Source organism: Pocillopora damicornis, chromosome 3 (genome assembly GCF_964200805.1).
Source record: "Pocillopora damicornis chromosome 3, jaPocDami1.2, whole genome shotgun sequence".
Lineage (NCBI taxonomy): Eukaryota > Metazoa > Cnidaria > Anthozoa > Scleractinia > Pocilloporidae > Pocillopora > Pocillopora damicornis.
In genome coordinates, this window is record NC_142672.1 from 7,662,839 (window position 1) to 7,676,107 (window position 13,269).

The window sequence follows — 13,269 nt, forward strand, 5'->3', positions numbered from 1 at the left end:
CCAAAAAGCACCATTTTCAAAATGAAAGTTTTTTGACAAAAAATACAAATTTTTGAGTGGAAGACCACCTTACATTGGCAACTGCCTCCTTTGCTAACCAGTACAAGGCTGCAAAAGCATCGCACAATACATCATTGCGAACTGCTTTCTTTTCTTCATACTGTTGATGAAACATTGACACCCTCTGATTCATTTCAGCTTCCACAGCAGCTTCATGCATTTTGGTTAAAGAATGTTCTCTAATGGCCTCTTTCCTGTATCTTGTGCTGGGTGTAGTGCTGAATACTGCAGCATTGTTTTGAGTGTTCAAAGTTTTATGTTTGCAGCAAAGAAAACAAAACATGCCTTGGTTTTCTGAGAAAAGAAGCCACCAAATGCCTGTGGTGTTATCATAGGCTAGTTCTCTTTCTTCAACCCAGCTGTGATGAAATCGTCTCTTCTTCAGCTTCTTCTGCCTGGCCTCTTCTTCTTCTGAGAAATCTTTGCAGCTTTTTTGTTTGCACTCATAGTAGTTGTGCAGGTTAGCAAGTCCACATCTCTCCATTTCTAATAACATAATGTCATCTGCTATTGCTTTAGAAACATTTGTCCCACGAGTTTTTTTTACTCGCTGTGACGTATCTGAGACTGCTTCATTAGAAGACTTTGTTTCTGCCTCTCCAGGAGCCTCTTGTACTGAAGGCACTGTTGAATTGTCTGCCAAAGAAGTGTTCAATATAACAAGGGATAAGCCTTACCTTACTAAGTTATTGTAAGTGTAAAACAGCGATATCATGTAATGGATAATGTACATATTGTAAGTAGTGTAAGAAGTGAAACGTGTTGTAAAAAAATAAAACAAATTACAAAAAAAAAAAAAAACATACGCCTTACCTTGTCGCATGTGCTGAGTTCATTTTTTTGCAGGTTTCCATTACAGAATTACATTTACCTTTTTGTAGTAATTTTTTATGTCGTTTGTTTTATAAGTTTTGGAAGAGTCATAAAAACTGTATGTGTACACAAGGCTTCATATCTTCAGTCAAAAACCCAGTTAAAAAAACCATATAGAGAAAATTAAGCGCTTGAAACAGTGCAAAGAACCTTAAAACTTTTCCTTAAAATTTTAACTGGCTCGTTTGTGAAAAAACCGAAAGCAATCTGCAATGTTCCTCGGACAACATCTACGCCGCACACTCTCACGCAATGTTTGTTTTATTTTTAACTGTTAGTAATTGCGTGCGCTTGAAAGCTCTCAAGGTTGTCACAATAAGCAAAGAAGAGCCAGTCTTTGATTAGTTATATTTGTATGCATCCTCGGAGACACAAGGGCGTGATAGTCAGGGCGAAAAGAAGTAAACAAAGCGGCGAAATCGGTGGCGAACGAAGGGCGATTTTGATGATTTGTTTATATTTAAAGGTCGTCACGGTTCACTGACTCTTTAGACATGCAAATATACTTTATTTATATCCACCATTGCAAGTTTATTATGTTGAAGAAATGACTTGTGAAGTATTAAGAACTCACCTTTTGACTTTGAAAGGACAAAAAAATTGTCAAGGACGCCTTGAGAAGATCTTTTATTCGTCGCGGCCATTTTAAAACCATGTGCTTTTCAGTCGTGTGAAATGTCACGTGCAAATGTTATGCAACAGCTGACAAGAGGGGGTCCTGGTATCTACTTTGATATTGTAAGCGATGCGTTTCGTGAAGACACGCGATGCGATCAAACTTTGAAATTTATTACTTTGCTTGACAAAACACTCGTTGATCCGGACACAGAAATATTAGTTTACATGTAAAAAGGATTGTAATTCGGAGATGCAATTCCTGGTTAACTAGCTTATGCTAGCAAAGCGGGAGAGTTGTGGAAAGATGTTTCGGTTAGTCTGAGTTTTTTGATTGTTCTTTTATTTATCCACTCATGACCTCATTTTTGTGAAGGCGGTTACTGTACTCAGAGTAGACGGGTGCCGGTACCCGGGTCCCGGCTTCTAATAAAACCCCTGCTTCTTCTTCATTTGAATAAATACTGCCATCTGTTTTGGTTAATTTCGTCTTTTTATCACGCTTTGATTTCCTTTTTTGTTCCTGTGACACATCTGGTAAGTCTTCCTCGCTTTCATCATCGAAATCACTGACTTCTTCATCATTTACAACTCTCTCCAGAACCTCTTCCAAAGTAAAATACTGCGCCGCCATCCAAGGTGAGTATCACTAATAATAAAAGGTATTCTACTTTGTTTAATGTTCGAGGCACTTGTCTGATGATTTGATGATCGGATATGATCGATAAGTTATAAATATTTCTAAGCCTTTATTTACCTCAAAAATTCACGGGTCGATAGGTAAGCAAACCATCACAATATTTTATAAACCAGTAATCGTGCATCTCATTTAAATTAATGAGAGCCATTTATTTGCGGGCTACAAGTACCAGTATTCACAATAGTGATTCATGCATGTGCGGCTTAACAGTCATCTCGCAATCAGTTACAATGAATATCATGACAGTTATTTTATATTTAAGATTATTGTCATTTCGAGAACTGAAAATAAAAATTCCAATCTACAAATAAAGTCACATTTAGCATGTTTATGTGTATTAATATATAGTCCCACAACGATCCATCGCATTCCAGATAACTGATGAACTGTCTAGTTGTTATAATATTCAACAAGGAAGAACATTGCTGACTTTATACCGATATTTTAATAACCTTAGAATTAAGCTCACCAAAACAATATAAATGTTTACAATATATTAAATAACTGCAAAAAGTGAATACCAGGACTACATTAACATGAACAACAATCATGGTTTGGTCTTTAGGGATAGCTTTACCTCTTTTATCTATAACCGTTATTTCCCTTGTGTAGGAAAATGAGCAAGAATGATAGGGATTACTCAATGTCCTGTCAGGAACAGTGTGCAATTTCCAAACACCGTCCTGAAATATTCAGTATAAAAAAAAGACAAGCTTAATAAATTTCTTAAACCTGGGTTACTCTTCTGGTCAAAAAACAAAATTGATAATTATAAAGGTCATGCATACCTGTATTATTTCTGGGTGATGAAAATGATGTTTGGTCTGATGCAGGTGATTACAGCAATCAAGGCAGAAGTATGCCGTAAAGCTACAATCCCTGCATCGACTTTCCACCGTTTTACCACAATTACATTGATGGGGCACGAAACCTTCCATTTCAACAGAGAACTTCAGCAATGTGGATCGCAAGGATTCCCAGTTTTTGTGGAGCCTTTCCTTGCGCATTTTGTAGGAGCTGGTGGAGGAAGTGGGCACCACATCATCGTCGAAATCTGGCGGGTCACCATCACACAAAGCGCACGGATCTTCCTCCTCTTCACCTTGTTCCACATCTTCCACACTATGATGTTGCTCTTTTTCCAGAGGCAGAGTAGAAGGAAGTTGGACGGTGGATTTCCGGGTTTTATTTGATCTGTCTACCACTTTAAAGGAGGAAAATCCTTTCCTCTTACCCGGCCCAAAAAACATTCCCATCAAAATCCAATATGGCGTCTCTTATGGGCAATTTAGTTACTCATTCACCCCTCCCCCAGGTCTAGATTTGTCAATAGGTCTATCCCGATTACAATGCATTAATTGACTGGTTACAACGTCGTTACAAGTCCAGTAGTTACTGGGTTACAACGTGAGGAACGGGTGTTTAAATCGCCAGCATTATTCACACAAGAAAATATCGAAGAAAAAACCGTGTCTTGCGACCAGGAATTCGCCAGGAACTGACTCGATGTCATCCCATGCACGTCCTTCTGGTGGCGACTAAGATTTATCACACTGCTTCCACACTTTTTGCATTTTTTTGGGTTCCTCTTTTTGTGTTTGGTGGCGTTAGTATTTGCGTCAACGTTTGTGGACGTTGAAGGGACACTGTCAACTCCATCCACAGAAAGGCCTTCTCCTGATTCCATCTCGTTTATTCTGTCAAAAAAAAGAAAAAAAGGACAACATAATAGGGTTGCTTTCCCTGAAAGTACTTAATCGCAAGACAGATTAAATAGGAGTATTAATGTATCCAAATACAGTACGAGCGAAGTTTGCATCAAACCTGAACCTGTGTTTCTGCAGATCAACCACATATATGTACATTTTACACATTCATATACATTTTTCCCCCGATACGTTAACGCCAAATTATCATTAATTCTTAATAAAGAAACCACAACTTTTAGTTTGCAAGACATGTTTCGACATTCTTATGTCATCTTCAGTTGTAAATGCGATTTTAACGGTTGTACATTTGAATTTATATGAAATTACGTTACAAATTACGTCATATTGTTTACGTACGATTTGAATATTAAATACGAAAAAACGTGACAAAGCACGCGCTAGATGGGGAAAGAAGGAGAAAAGAAGAATAATAATGATAATAATAAGAAAAATTATTACGATAACAGAATCAAAAGGAAAGAGACAGCTCTAGATGCTTCAATTGCTGATTAAGGATGGGTTTGTCCCACTTAATATGCAATGCCTCTTTGATCTTAATTTCGTATTTCGAAGCGGCAGAATCTAAAATGGTGAAACATTCCGTACCACAAGAGTCGAGACAGGCCTTTGATGATTGTAGGTGCTTGTAAATGTGTGAAGTTTTTTCAGACAAGAGGTGCTCACGAACCCGTGTACAGATGTGGCGAGTGGTCTCACCAATATAACTGGCATTACAGCCAGCACACGAAAATTTATAAACGACACGCGAACGTAGACCTGGTGGTACTGAATCTTTCACACTGAACAAGTTTCTGAGCTTAAACGTATTGAAGACTAACTTAATATCTAAATCAGGTCTACAATAACGTTTCAGTAGTTGCCTTAACTTGGTTTGAGCGATGTCAGAAAACCGCCCAACATAAGGAAGTTTAAAATATTGCGAAGAAGGTTTTCCGGAGTTTAATGTGGCGTTATGCGTGGGAGAAGGATTATAGCTCTTGGCCAGATGCCTGGAGATAATCCTGTTTATGACACTGGAAGGGAAACAATTTTTCCGTAGCAAGAAAATAAGTTTTTGTACATCCTTGTGGAAACCAACCCAGGAATTGTTGATCTTATATACTCTGTCAACCAAAGTTCTTATTAAACCTAATTCGTACTATGCAGTAGGCTGCACTGTAAGAACAACTGTAGTACATAGCACTACACTGAACTCTAGAGAACTGTTACACGTTACAATGCAATGTGCTGAGCGATACTAAACAACCCTGCAATTGACTGTAGAGCACTGTTCAATCTTTCAGTGCAGTACGCCGCACTGTACTGAACAATTAAGTCTACACTGAATTGTAGAAAACAGTTAAATATTTCTATGCAGTGCACAGTACGTACTGTACTGGAAAACACGACTCTAAACTGTAGAAAATTGTTAAATGTTGGTATGCAGTGCACTGAACAGCACTGAAAAAACACAACACTAAACTGTGCAAAACATTTAAATCTTGCTATGCAAAGCGCTGCATTGTATTGACAGCACTAAACTGAACTGTGGAAAACTGTTTAATCTTGCTATTCAATGCAGTGCACTGTAATGGAGAACTCTACGCTAAACTATAGAAAGCTGTTAAGTATTGCTCATACAGCGCGCTGCATTGTACTAAACAACACAACCCTGTTAAATATTGCTCTGCAGTGCGTTGAAGTATAGTAAACATTTTTACACTGACTTGTCGAAAACTACTGAATCTTGCTATGCGTTGCACTAAACTGTAGTGAACAACTCTGCACTGAACAGTAGAAAACTGTTAAATCTTGCTATGTACCTGTGCGCTGCGCTGCACTGTGCTGAACAACAATACACTGAGCTGCAGAAAACTTTTAACTCTTAATTGCTATGCAGTGCGCTGAATTAAAGTGAACAACACTACACTGATCTGTAGAAAATGGCTTACTCTTTCTTTGCAAAGGGATACACTGTAGTGAACAACACTACACTGACGTGTGGAACTCTGTTTAATCTTGGTATGCAGAGCGCTGCACTGTGTTGAGAAACATTGCGCTAAATTGTAGAAAACTGTAAAATCTAACTATGCAGTGTGCTGTACAGTACTTAACAACACTACACTGAACTGTAGAAACCTGTTTAATCTTGCTACGTAGTCCAACGCCGTTCTGCACTGGACAACACTACACTAAACAGTAGGAAACTGTTAAATCTTTCTATGCAGAGCGCTGCCCTGTAATTGACAACAATACACTGACCTTTAGAAAACTGTAAACTACTTCTCTGTATTGCGCTAAGCTGTACTCTATGTACTGAACAGTTCTACACTGAACTGTAAAAAACCGGTAAATCTTTCTATTCAGTTCGCCCTACTGTACTGAAAAACATAACTCTAAACTGTGGAAAACTGTAAAATCTTTCTATGCAGTGCGCTGCACTGAACTGAACAACACTACATTAAACTGTAGAAAACTGAAAAAATCTAGCTATGCATTGAGCTCAACTGTAGTGAAGAACTCTACACTGAACTGCAGAAAACGTGTAACTTTGCTATGTGGTCCATTTAACTGTAGTGAGCAACCCTACACTGAACTGTAGACAATTGTTAAATCTAGCTATGCAGTGCGATGAGCTGTAGTGACTAATACTACATTGATCTGTAGAAAATAGGTTTAATTTTGCTATGCAGAGCACTACAATGTAGTGAACAACACTAAACTGAACTGTGGAAAACTGTTTAATCGTGAAAACTACGAAAACTACTGAATCTTACAATGCGTTTCGCTTAACTGTAGTGAACAACACTGCACTGAAGGGTAAAAAACTGTTCAATCTTACTATGTAGCTGTGCGCTGTACTGTACTGAATGACATTACATTGAACTGTAGAAAACTTTTAACTATTGCTATGCATTGCGCTGAACTGAAGTGAACAACCCTATAGTGAACAACACTACACTGAACTGTGAATAAACTAGTCTATTTAATCTTGCTATGGAGAGCACTGCACTGTACTTTACAACATTACACTAAACTATAGAAAACTGTAAAATCTTTACTATGCAGTGCGGTGTACTGTAATTAGCAACACTACATTAAACTGTAGAAACCTGTTTAATCTTGCCACGCACTAGTTCAACGCCATACTGCACTGAACAACACAGCACAAAACAGTAGAAAATTGTTTTAATCTTTCTATGCAGAGCGCTGCCCTGTACTTAACAACACTATACTGAGGTATAGAGGCTGTTTAATCTTGCTATGCAGAGCGCTGCTCTGTTCTTAACAACCTACACTGAACTGTAGAAACTTTTAAATTCTTGCTATACAGTGCACTAATCTGTACTCTATGTACTGACCAGTTCTACACTGAGCTGTAGAAAACTGTTAAATATTTCTATGCAGTGCGCCCTACTGTACTTAACAACACAACAATATATTGAGGAAAACTGTAAAATCTATCTATGCAGAGCGCTGCACAGTACTGAACAACACTACACTGAACTGTAGATAATTGTCAAATCGGGCTATGCATTGCACTGAGCTGTAGTGACCAACACTACACTGATCTGTAGAAAATCTGTAAAATCTTGCTATGCAGTGCTATTCTGTACGCTGTGTACTGAATATCTCTACATTAAACTGTAGAAAACTGTTAAATCTCTTTATGCAGCGCACTGAATTGTACTTAACAACACAACAGATTGTTAAATCTTTCTATACAGTGCCTCGCACTGCACTGAACAAGTATAGAAAACTGTAAAATCTAGCTCTGCAGTGTGTTGAACTATAGTGAACAGCACTACACTGAATTGTAGAAAACAGTCAAACCTTGCGATGTAGTGCGTTCAACTGTGGTAAACAATGTTACACTGAGCTGTAGGAGACTCCTAAATCTTGCTATGTATTGCGCTAAACTGCAGTGAATAACTGCACGTTGAACTGTAGAAAACTTTTAACTCTTGGTACGCAGCGCGCTGAACTGTTGTGAACAACTACTCTAAACTGTAGAAAATCGTCAAATCTTGCTATGCAGTGCGCTGAACTGTACTGAACAACACTATACCGAACTGTAGAAAATTAATTGTCAAATCTTAATATGCAGTGCTCCGAAGTGTACTGAACAACGCTACACTGAACTGTAGAAAATTGTTAAATCTTGCTATGCAGTGCGCTGAACTGTACTGAACAACACTACACTAAACTGTAGAAAATTGTTAAATCTTGCTATGCAGTGCGCTGAACTGTACTGAACAACACTACACTACACTAAACTGTAGAAAAGCTTAAAATCTAGCTATGCAGTGCGCTGAATTGTGCTGAACAACACTACACTGAACTGTAGAAAACTGTACAATCTAGCTATACAGTGCACTCAACTGTACTGAACAACACTACACTGAACTGTAGAAAACTGTAAGTTTAATCTTAGCTTACTATTCAGTACACTGCACTGTACTAAACAACTCTACATTGAACTGTAGAAAACTGTTAAATCTTAATTTGCGGTGAGATTCCCTTACCGAACAACACAAATAAAGAAGCTTCGACTGTGCTTTGTTCTGTTGTCTAGCGCGCAAAAAGCGGGCAATGCACGAAAGAAGTGTAGAGTGAGACACGAGCCGATAGGACAACAAATCAACAACAATACTTAATTTCCATTTTCTTTTAATTTTTACTTTTACATCAAGCAAGTGTTTCCCCTACCACTTGAGTGCTCTCACTGCTACTAGTGCAGTGCGCTGAACTTTACTGAACGACACTACACTGAATTGTTTAAAACTGTTGGATCTTCCTATTCAGAGATCACCACTGAACTGATCTGTACTGTACTATTTTGTATTTCGTGGGACACCTTGTTTTGTAACAACTTTAAAATTAAGTTATTTAAAAACGAGCGCTCACTATTAATCAGTAATAAATACTAAAAAATACTTTATACAAAGTAACAAGAACCAATACATATTGTCTTCTCAAAACAGGCAAATCAGGCAAGATACGACTGAATGATTTAACCAATAAATTTGGAAACATTACTTTAAATTATAAACCGCATTAACTTCTGGTTGCACGACATGCTTTCCGGTTTTGTCTCTCTTCCCATATTTCTCAATAATTTACTTCGTCACTTATTCTATTTGCGCTGCCAAATTTCATTTGATCATTGGGAAGCCTCAAATCAATAGAAAAACAATTAATAACTTAAAAGGAATGGGGAAGAAATTAAAGAGATTATTTTAGTCGATAGAAGATATTGAGACCGGGTTATGAAAGACCACATTTAAAACAACATGTAAGCGGTAGAACAAACGCTTCTTATGATAAAAAAAACAAATTCCGTGTAGTTAATTTAATTTATGGGGGAATAGACAAATAATTAAAGAAAAAAACATACACATACCTTTCAAAATAGTCTCTGGAAATTCGCATTGAGTCTCCGTGCAAAAGACAGCTGCTTGACGCGTGACTTGAATGCGGTCTTACGAAACTTTGTAAGCGGAAACAAAGAATCTCAGACTACGGGATAATTGATTAACTTTTTTTAATTGGAAACGCATGGCGAAGAATGCAACCCAACGAACGTAATTTTGTAATTAGTTATTTTTTGATTAACCTATTTGTTTTGGCTTTACGTGTATTTTTATAAAGGTTAAAACAGTCTCATAGCAACTTAAAAGTAGAACGTAGAAACCTAACACGTTGACAAGGGCAATATGAAGAGGGAAATACGGTAGCAAATACTCACTCATTGTAGCAAATACGCACTTGAATCGGACTCTCTCTCTCCTGACAAAATTTTTGCCCTTTCTATTATTCCTGAGCTCATGCTTGTACGCCCGACATTTACTAGCTTAGAGAGAGATTTGCGTGCTTTGCACTTAGAAACATTTTGTCCGAATGTAAGACCTTTGAAGGCTGAGTAGGCCGCTTTGTCATCTTTAGACTTGCTTGTCTTAATGTTCTCCATGCTTTCAGAAATATCGGCCGCGAGAGCGCTAAGTGATGTCATTTCTTCCACTTCCTCGGGAGTTTTCACAAGTCCCGTTTTTGCCAAAACTTTCCTCGTGCGTAGGCTTGAAGCAATTGCTTCAAAAATTTCCGCTTTTTCGCTGCTGTTTGTGAAAGGACTTCCACCGTTTTTTGTAGGGCTCGGGTTTTTGCCATCCGGTTTTTGAAGGCGGACGTACCCAAACACGTGCTTTCATCTTTGCTTCCGTCTTTTCGATTTTCTTCTCTACGTTTTTCTCGCAATCGTTTGACACTCTCTCGTGTTTGCTCTCGTACTTTCTTTTTTCTTCTTTCAGCTTCAAGGAGTTCTTCTTGTCTTTGCTTTGCTCTTGAGTTTGAATTTTTATTCTGTTTAGATTTGTGTGTACCAATCTTCTCTTCTTTCTTCTCTTGAAACGCTTTGTTGGAATCGAGTTGATTGGCTAAGACCGTCCTGTAATCTTCTCTTCTTTGGGTAACATATGTCTCGAGAAAGTAATACATTCCTATTAATTTCCTTGACCCTGTCTTGAATTTTCCAAGATCTGGTCAGATGCTTGCCAATCATTGTAAGTTCATGATATGCTTCATTTGAAATATTAGATCTTTCTTTTGTGTCAAGCAGCAAATTTATTTCATCAATATCCTCATCAGTCAGTTCTTCAGTAGGAGATGAGGTTTGAATGTTCTCCTCAACCAAGGTAAGGGTCTCATATTTGTGAGTGTTCTCATTCAATATTTCAAGTTTAGTGGCCACAAAATTATGAAACCCAAGAAATGACAGTGATGTTTCACAGTCTTTGACCGTTTGTTTTCGAACTCTGGATTGATGCCTTTCGCGATAATCTGAAAATGTTCTCCCTTTGGTAGGGCCTCTTGATTTCTGTTTCCTTTGAAGTTTCATTTATTTTTCGAATTAGCCTCTTAAATTTCTTTTAGAATTTTCCAGTAATTTCCTTATTGCGAGCCTTCCTTTAATTTCTTCTCAAGCTTGCTTTTCTTGCACCTCTCCTATTTATAATCATCAAGCTTTCTTTTCTGTCCCTTCAATTCAATGTTTTCAGTTTGTACTCTTACGTTGTCCATTTCATTGTAATAAATCTTAAAACTCCAGGTTGAATATTTACCATTTGTCCACTGGGAAAAGAGCTTTTTAACGCGCTACCCTCTTTGGTTTTGGCTTTCGCTGGTGCTTGATTTAGTCTCTAGATCTTTGTTTTGAACTCCAGTACAAATGTATAATTTACTATCACACTAGGAACATTGCATTCTTGGCACACTTTCCCTATCAGAATCTTTGAAACAGATTTCATGGTCATTTTCGCTTTCTGAACAATAGTTAACTGACTAACGCGGGACCTTTCAAATTCACACATTTTTATTATTTAACAGCTAGAAATTGACATCAGTGGCTGACGACCTCTAGCTTCTGAAAGTCCAACAACGACAACCGCAACTACAACCGCAACTACGACCACAATGACAACAACAACAATAGCGAAGAAAACGGATCTTAGAGTTCTTGTTCTGTTTTCCTTTTCCTTTTGCTTTTCTGGCCTTCAGGTCAGGATCCCTGGTCCCTGCCGATGACTGCCTTGTGTATCTTGTGCACGGTGGTCAGCATGGCGTAGGAACTCCCTTTGGCAACAGCCACCTTCACAGCAACTAACGACTCTCAACTCCGCCCAATGATCACCGTCCAAGTCTGGGGCATAGTTAGAACCTCTGGGTGTGCCTGTACCATAGAAGAAGGACCTGGTCTTTTGGTGGAAAGCTTGAACACACCCCCAGGAAAATCAAAGGCTTCTGTAGGGTGCTGCCCTTGGCCATGAGTCCCACAAAGTCACCAATTCCGATCTCCGGCTCGGCGGCGGTGTCTGGCCGGTGGGTGGCCATGGGCCCAGTTACAAGCTCCTCTTCGGCCTTGCGCCTGGCCAAATCTAGTGCCGGGGGCTTCCTCTCCTTTGCCGTGCGTCAGTCGTAGGTGGCCTGGGCCTGCTCTCGGGAGTGTCAGAGACAAGCGGCAAGGCTGTCTTTCATGCGGTCGTTGCATTCGCTGAAAATAGACCAACAGACACACAGAGGGAGAAAAAAACGTATCAAACGGTTATCAGCGATGTGGCCATGCTGGTGTTTTAAAGCAACAGATTCCAAAATTTATGGGGAACGAACGAACGAACGTGACGTGCAGTTCAATAACCATGTTGACCTAGCTCTGGGAATATGCCCAGGTTACGAAAGATGACCTTAGTCCACAGACCACGACCCTGCTTCCGGTCAGGATTTTTTCGAGTTCTGTAAACGTGGTGTGAATGAGGTGCTTGAGTATGGTGCACCGTGGGAATTCTGAAATGAAATAGGGGAGAATCAAAAATCAGAGCTCACCCCTCCGATTTTTTGAAAAACCTCGTGACTGTGACCCACGGCCAGTGTTTTAAGAGTCCTCTTCAGCCTAAAAATTCGTAACGAAGCTAGTTTCAAGTGAGTGCCACTTCACCCGGTGAGAGAGAGAGAGAGAGAGAGAGAGAGAGAGAGAGAGAGAGAGAGAGAGAGAGAGAGAGAGAGAGATTGAGATTAAAGGGTACTTTTGCCACGTAAATTCGGGCACTTATGTCACGTTAGGGCACTTATCCAACGTACCATAGGGCACTTTCGTCACCATAGGGCACTTATGTAATACATGCGCAAACATGGTTATAATTATTATTATTCGTTTTTTTTTAAATTAAAATTTCATTACCATCGTTATTATTTACATGATGAAACAGTTAAATTAAAGAATATGCTTCTAAAAACAGCATTAATTTAGGATACTAAAATTATTATCAAAGAATTTACTGGCTTTGGCAGGAACAAAATCATAGCCTTCTCAGCTCTCTTCTATTTGTGAGGGTATATAGAACTTGCGCTATATAAATCTCAATTATTATTGTCATTAATATTATTATCATCATTATCATCATCATCATCATTACTATAATAATAATAATTATTATTATTATTATACATTATTATAGAAGAAGAAGAAGAGGAAAAAGAAGGTTTATTAAAACTCCCTCACAATTAGCCTTGACAAACGCCTACAAATTCACGCTAAAAGCTGAAGCATTATTTTCAACCCTGAAAGTTATGGCTTTACTTCGAGTGAAAGACCAATAACTTGAAGATTAAAAACAGGTAAAATTATACAGTTAGGAAACGTTTATACTCATTGAGAGGATTGGATGTAGGAGTGTTGATGAAAGAAGTTAATTTTTTTTATTTTTATGGCTAATACCTCATATAGGAGGCGAAGCCACACATGTCGTTGAAATGAGTCAG

At 38.4% G+C, this 13,269-nt stretch overlaps 3 protein-coding genes across 3 annotated transcripts in view; 1 reads left to right on the top strand and 2 right to left on the bottom strand.

The window, feature by feature from the left end:
- The window catches only part of LOC113686632 (uncharacterized), a 187,630-nt gene that overhangs the window by 93,184 nt on the left and 81,177 nt on the right, over positions 1 to 13,269 (top strand). The gene's annotated exons all lie outside the window — the stretch shown is intronic.
- LOC113686617 (uncharacterized) lies at positions 17 to 2,182 on the bottom strand. Its single transcript, XM_089202284.1, has 2 exons — positions 1,933 to 2,182; positions 17 to 696 (listed from the first exon to the last, which is right to left on the bottom strand). The coding sequence occupies exons 1-2, from the start codon at positions 2,180 to 2,182 to the stop codon at positions 17 to 19; spliced, it is 930 nt and encodes a 309-aa protein (XP_089058410.1).
- Positions 2,663 to 3,637, bottom strand: LOC149048046 (uncharacterized). The gene is made up of 2 exons (XM_089200288.1): positions 3,037 to 3,637; positions 2,663 to 2,931 (listed from the first exon to the last, which is right to left on the bottom strand). The coding sequence occupies exons 1-2, from the start codon at positions 3,502 to 3,504 to the stop codon at positions 2,680 to 2,682; spliced, it is 720 nt and encodes a 239-aa protein (XP_089056414.1). The 5' UTR covers positions 3,505 to 3,637; the 3' UTR covers positions 2,663 to 2,679.